The 6,216-nt window shown below is 55.4% G+C and overlaps 1 protein-coding gene across 1 annotated transcript in view; it reads left to right on the plus strand.

Moving 5' to 3' along the window:
* The window catches only part of CPLX3 (complexin 3), a 7,337-nt gene extending 6,179 nt beyond the window's left edge, over nucleotides 1-1,158 (plus strand). Inside the window, exon 3 of the mRNA XM_044450620.1 lies at nucleotides 934-1,158. Coding sequence (XP_044306555.1) covers nucleotides 934-1,158 — 225 coding nt within the window. The remainder of the gene's footprint in view (nucleotides 1-933) is intronic.
* Nucleotides 1,159-6,216: the final 5,058 nt, after the last annotated feature.

A 6,216-nucleotide genomic window follows, 5' to 3' on the forward strand; every position in this document is an offset into this window, starting at 1 on the left:
GGGGCCCTGGCAGTGGACTGTTGTCCCAGAAAAGCTCGCCGGGTTCCTACCTCACACACCTGCTTATCCTCGAAGCCTTTCTGCCATACACACCCCACAATGCTCTTGCAGACTCTGGGCACCAAAGTTTTCCTTTCTTGCCGGTTAACTTTACTGCTTTGGCTTCATTCCGCAGTTGTTTTGATTTGGGATGGATGCTCATTTGGGCGGTTGGTGGCGTTCACTTTTCCTACAACCTGCCCAGAGAGCATTGGCACCGGGGGTGGGGGGGGAGACAGCTATGATCAGCATGGATCCACATGGGGGTGCCCCAAAGCGAAGCCCATGGGGACGTGGTCCAGGCCAGGATGAGAGCTCTCCTGGGTGCTCCGGCATGTGTGGATGTGGAATAGCCTCCGGCACGGTCGCGGTGCCATGACAGAGAGTGAGTCGCTTCCCAGTCGTCTGCGTAACTTCAAAGTCATCCCGGGGCTCCGACTCCAAAAGTCATCCAAAGACTGGCCTCTGACCGAGGCTCAGCCTCTTCCAGCCCAAGGGTCAAATTTAGTCTCGGCGCCTGGGGACTCTCAAGGGCTGGGGGTGTGTTCCAGTGAAGGGCAGAGCCAAAGCAAAGGGGGCATGCCCCCCCCCCCCGGCTGCAAAGCTCAGGGAACGGAGCAAAGCTCAATGAGCCAAGGTTCAATTTGGATGCCGGGAAGCACTTCCTGACAGTCAGGACCCCGAGGGTGTGGGATGGGCTTCCACGGGAGGTGGTTGAGGCCCCATCGGTGCGGGTGTTCAAGGATAGGCTGGACGTCCACATGGTGGACATGTCGTGAGCAGAGCAGGCTGGAGCCGGGGTCAGACTAGATGGCCCAGGAGACCCCTTCTGACTCGCGCTGACTCTGTTTCCATGCAGCCTCTCTCCCCTCTAACGAAAGCGTCTCTCCTTAGAACGAAACCGACGACAACCAGATCCAGCTCGTGGGGGGCGACGTGGAGCTCCCCAAAGAGCTGGCCAAGATGATCGAGCAGGACAATGAGGAGGAGGAGGGCAAGGACTCCGTGATCGGGCAGCTGACCAACATCCAGAACTTGGACCTCGATTCCCTGAAGGACAAGGCGCAGGCGACGCTCGATGACCTGAAGCAGTCGGCCGAGAAGTGCGCCCTCATGTGACCAGGCTCGACGAGGGCGCCGGAGCCCATGCGCCACCAAGTCCCCTGGCAGGCGGGGCGTGTGCAAACAGCGGCCCATGGGGGCCGTGGGGGGGGGGCTGGGTGATGAAAAACGATGCGGCACCCCCCCCTCGAGCCTTGTCTTCCTCCCCGAGTGTGAGCTGGATCCCTCCCCGCCCCCAGGCCACCATTCCCTCTCTGCAGAAGATGCCTGGCCGTCCCCAGGGGCGGCGCTTTGTGGTCTCAGGCCTAGACGAGAGCCCCCTCGCCTCTCCCACCCACCCACGCCCCCACCCGGCGAGCTCGCATCCGCTTGCTGCCCCTTCCAGGTGGCCCGTCCTGCCCCGCTCCCGTCCTGCCCCCTCCCTGGAGAAGCAAGCAAGCCAATTTCCATTTCGGAACTTCAGAACTGGCTTGGTAGTTACCCGAATGTGGGGAAAGAGAACCACCCCGCCCTTTCCTATGGAGAAAAGCCAAATTTGGCCCTCACTGAAACACAAGGAAAGGAGAGACAAAGCGTGGAGCTTGGCAGAGGGCCAACCGACCAACCAAGCAGGTCATTCGGCCTCCAAGAGTGAACCCAACCATGAATCAAAACGATCGGCCGGCCGGCCTCCCTCCCCCGAGACCCCCTGGCTCATTGGAGGGGAAGACTCCCCCCCCCCCCCCCCCCCCATCCACACACTCATCCATAGCAATACAGAAAAGCAGTGACAACCCGATGCACCAACAAGGGGAAGCATAGTTGCGTGATCCCCATTTTACAGATGGGGAAAACCGAGGCACAAAATACAGTTCGACTATTTTGGGCCAGGCCACACCGAAGGACAAGACCTGGCATCCCATTGGATGGGGCTCAGTTAGCCAAAGGCAGTGGGCTGCCCCGTGGATCTTACGTGTTCCGATTCCATGTGTAATGTGGTGTTGTGGGACCTCTCTTTGTCCTTACTTCCAGGAGCAGGACCTATGTATCTTGAATGTGGCAGTCAGTCTGTATGTTGTGTTGTGACTCTGCGGTGTCCCTGTCCCAGCCTCTCCCCGAAATGGCATCCCTATTTCCATGGTACTGTTAAAACTGGTTGAATAAATACCAAGAGTTCTCTATGCATTCCATTCTCCTGCCATTCCAGAGTAAAGAGATGGGGTTGTTCACTGCCTTTCCTGAATTCCACACAGGAATCTCTGCAGCTGCCGCACGAAGAAACGCAAAAAGCTATGTAAGTGAGGAGAAAGGAACTTGGTGAAACAGAATTCTGGTTCGTGACGCAAAAGCTTTTGGGTAGAGCTGTTTACGGTCTCAGCAGGGAAAGGTTCCCACGTGTGACTCTTCGTTCCTCCCCCAAAACCAGACTCCCTCACTGGATGCTGGAACCTGTGCAGGTTCCGGACACCTTGGACCGCAAGCGAGCAACTCCTCCTGCTCCGAAGTGCCGAGTCCGACTTGGCGACAGGTAACACAGGCCACGTCACGTGGCGGGAGCAACTGCCTCCTTCAGCTGGACAGTGGGGCCGGCCCTTCCCATAACACTCTCGATCCTAGACCGAGGGCCGCTGCTGGAGCCCACGAAGCAAGGCCTTCAGCTCCCCTTCATCTGCTCTGTGAGACAAAAGCCACTTACATTGCGTTGCTCTGGTTTGCCTCGTTTCAAAGGTCCACAGGTTGTGCTGTGCACTTTCGGTCAAAGGTATGCTAAAGGCAAACATTTGCCAGGCAAGCAGCTCCCGAACGGTCCCTTCTTGTGGTTCTTTAGCTGCTGAAGCTGCAACAGCCCTGCAAAATTGAGGTCACCTTCAAAATATGTGGGGAAAATACAGGGCAGTCCCCCGGCAGCCCTTCCAGTGGATGGCTGTCTTCTTGAAAGAGGACCCCTGGCCATCCTACCAGTAGCTTTCGTTTCTTACGCAGACCAGTGATGGAGAGATACAAGGTTCCCGACTGCTTGCTCAGGTTTCCCAGCCACGGCTCTTTGAGCCGCACAACAGCCCTGCCAGGTAGGTTAGACTGAGAAGTGGTTCATGGTGCAAACTCACTCGGAAAGACCCAGGGCTGAATATGCAGGGTTTGAGCCAGACGTCCCAGGTCTAACTCCAGTCCTCCAAGCCTTGCACGGTGGCACACCGGTTCTCTAATCAGTGTCCACGAGGCACGATGAGGTCCAGAAAGGTGCCACGGAGCCCAGCGTCCCCATGCCTCACTCCCGTCTGCTGAGGAGATGCTACCACCGTGCTTTGGTTAGCGCCACGCAAGCAGAGAACCACAACAGATGCCGCCACCAAGAATCTCGTCCCGATTTAGTGCCTGCAGCGCCAGAGAACTGCCTGCTCTAAAAATAACGGTGCCCCCCCTTCCCTGTATGAATCATACCAAAAACAAGCACCAGAATGAAATCCATCTTTCATTGATTTCTGAAAGATGGATTTCTCTGACTCCAGGCGCCACATCTCGCCGCAGGCCCCAGCACGGGGCTGCTTCTGGGCGGGGATCTCCCGAAGGTGGACCCCTGGGCAGAATGGATGTGGGAAAGCAAGCCACATGGGTGCTGAAGGCCTGCAGAGGACAGTGGGCCGCACTGCGCTGCCCTGCAGAATCCTGCGTCTGATTTATGTGGGGTTCCTATAAACCCAACCGACCATCTGGCTCCCTGGGCGGCTACCAGCATGCAAAGATCTTGGAACAGAACCTCATGTGACGCGACCGTGTGTGATTTTTTCCCTTCTTTGCAGCAGAGAGAAGACTGAAACTAAGCGGAATAATATGCAACACACAATCATTTTACTTCTAGCACATGGCCCCTCCCAAAGCACACCTGCAGGCAGAAGCATTTCATTGCAAATTCACCCATCAGGTGGATGACGACAGGCGAGAATTCAGGATGGGAGCCCAGTGTCACCCAGGGGTCCTCTGGCCTTTCCCAGTCCTCGCTGGAGAGGCCGCCAGGGACCAAACCGGGGTTTCCGCGAGGCAAGCAAGTGCTTGACCGCTTCCCTCGTCCGTCCATAAAAAGAGTGTAACCTTTATGGGGGATGCCCTACTCCGAATGCTGCAGCTCAGCTCTGAACGAGCGTGCGAGCTGGTCCTGGAGGGCTGTCACCGCGCCTCGGACGGACGTTGCCTTGGGAATCCTGCTACGGTGACCCAACTCACATGGACTGGCATTGCAAAAGTCGATGCCACGGGAGGGCAGATTTGCATCTAACCCGGGGGGCACCCAAAGCTTAGTTGTGAGCGTGGTTGCTAGAGCAACTGAAGACACTGGCCCACTGAGAGGGCATTATAAAAGGGATCAACTGAAGAAGATCTCTCCGCGATATAAAGGCAGGAAAGAGCTGCAAAGAGGTAAACTGATCCTGGCAGGGAAGCCTTCTTCTGCTTTTTCAAGAGGTCTTTCTTTTCCTTCCCCTTGTTCATTTCGCTTGTTTTAATTCCAACAGATAATTCGGACACCAGATGCCTTATTCGTAAGGAAGCAGTGCTGCTAAGCACTTGGACGAAGCCGTTCCCCAGTTCATTAGCAGCAATTCTTGAAAAGCTGGGAAAAAGCCATGCTGGCACGACTGAGCAGCAGGAGAGTGTCACTGGAGTGGGCCTCCTTGGGAGTAGGTGCAGCGTGAGCATCTATTTGTGACCGCAAGCAAGCCAGTTCTTCCAACAGTTCTTTGCACAACCTCAAGTGGAAGCGATTTCCTATTGTCCGTGACTTTTCTTTCAAAGTTGTCCTCGCCGTTGTTTCCTTCCAGGCTTCTGTTCGATGGTTCTCCCCTCCCCTTTCCTTTTCACAACTAGCTCGGAAACCTCATCTCTGCAGAGACCATGTGATGCACCCGTGGTTTATTTTAGGAGCCGAAATGACCTCCAGTCGTGAGAAAAGAAAGCAGCAAATGTTTTCCTGTCTGGAACCATAAGCTGCCACACACAGGAAGGCACTGGGGCTGATAGGAACCCTCTGGGGCAGAACTCCATGTGCTTAAGCGCACAGCAGGCTTCCTTTCCTGCCAACCGCTCTCTTACTGCGCACAGAGGCAGTTCGCTCGTCGGATGGCTCTCCTGTTGCCCGTTTTCTCGGGCAGGGGAACATCTCCTCACCCTAAGCAGTGGCGAACCTGTGGCACGCGAGCCGCAGTGGGCACGCAGAGCCCTCTGCATCGGCACGCAGCCAGGTCCCCCCAGCATCGCCCCAGCAGCTGCGCATCGGATCACAGCGCACACCGGGGCCGTGCGCACGCTCGGGAGGGAGTAGCCATGGCTCATCAGCTGCGACTTGTCCGAGCTCTCGCATGGCCAGTCAGTGCGCTGCCGTGTGCGTGTGCGTGTGTATTTGCTTCGACTGGCTGTGAGTTGTTTTTTCTAAACTAAAACCTCAGTATTCAGGTTAGATTGCAGTGTTGGCACTTTGCGATAAATAAGTGGGTTTTGGGTTGCAGTTTCGGCACTCGGTCGCTAAAAGGTTCACCATCACTGGGTTAGGGTTAGGAAAACGAGGTGTCCTGGCAGGGTTTTGATACTTGGAATGTGTTCTGAAAGGGCAGAACACCTGAGCTGGACAGAACAACCTACTCAAGGAAGGCTTTTTCAAAATCACCCTCTTTTCAATGGAGCTTTACCCCTATGTTAGGGTTAGGGTGTGCACCAGGGTGGGGTTAGGGTTAGGAAAACGGGGTGTCCTGGCATGGTTCTGATGGTTGGAATGTGTTTAGAAGGGGCAGAAAGGATGAGCTGTGCAGGAAAAGCTACTCCAGGAAGGCTTTTTCAAAATCGCCCTCTTTTCAATGGAACTTTGCCCCTATATTAGGGTTAGGGATGTGCACCAGGGTAGGGTTAGGGTTGGGAAAACCAAGTGTCCTGGCATGATTCTGATGGTTGGAGTTTGTTTAGAAGGGGCAGAAAGGATGAGCTGGGCAGAAAAAGCTACTCAAGGAAGGCTTTTTCAAAATCACCCTCTTTTCAGTGGAGCTTTACCCCTATATTAGGGTTAGGGATGTGCACCAGGGTGGGGTTAGGGTTAGGAAAACGGGGTGTCCTGGCCTGGTTTTGATGCTTGGAATGTGTTTAGAAGGGGCA

Source organism: Varanus komodoensis, unplaced genomic scaffold (assembly GCF_004798865.1).
Source record: "Varanus komodoensis strain SLA01 unplaced genomic scaffold, ASM479886v1 scaffold67, whole genome shotgun sequence".
In the NCBI taxonomy this organism is placed as follows: domain Eukaryota; kingdom Metazoa; phylum Chordata; class Lepidosauria; order Squamata; family Varanidae; genus Varanus; species Varanus komodoensis.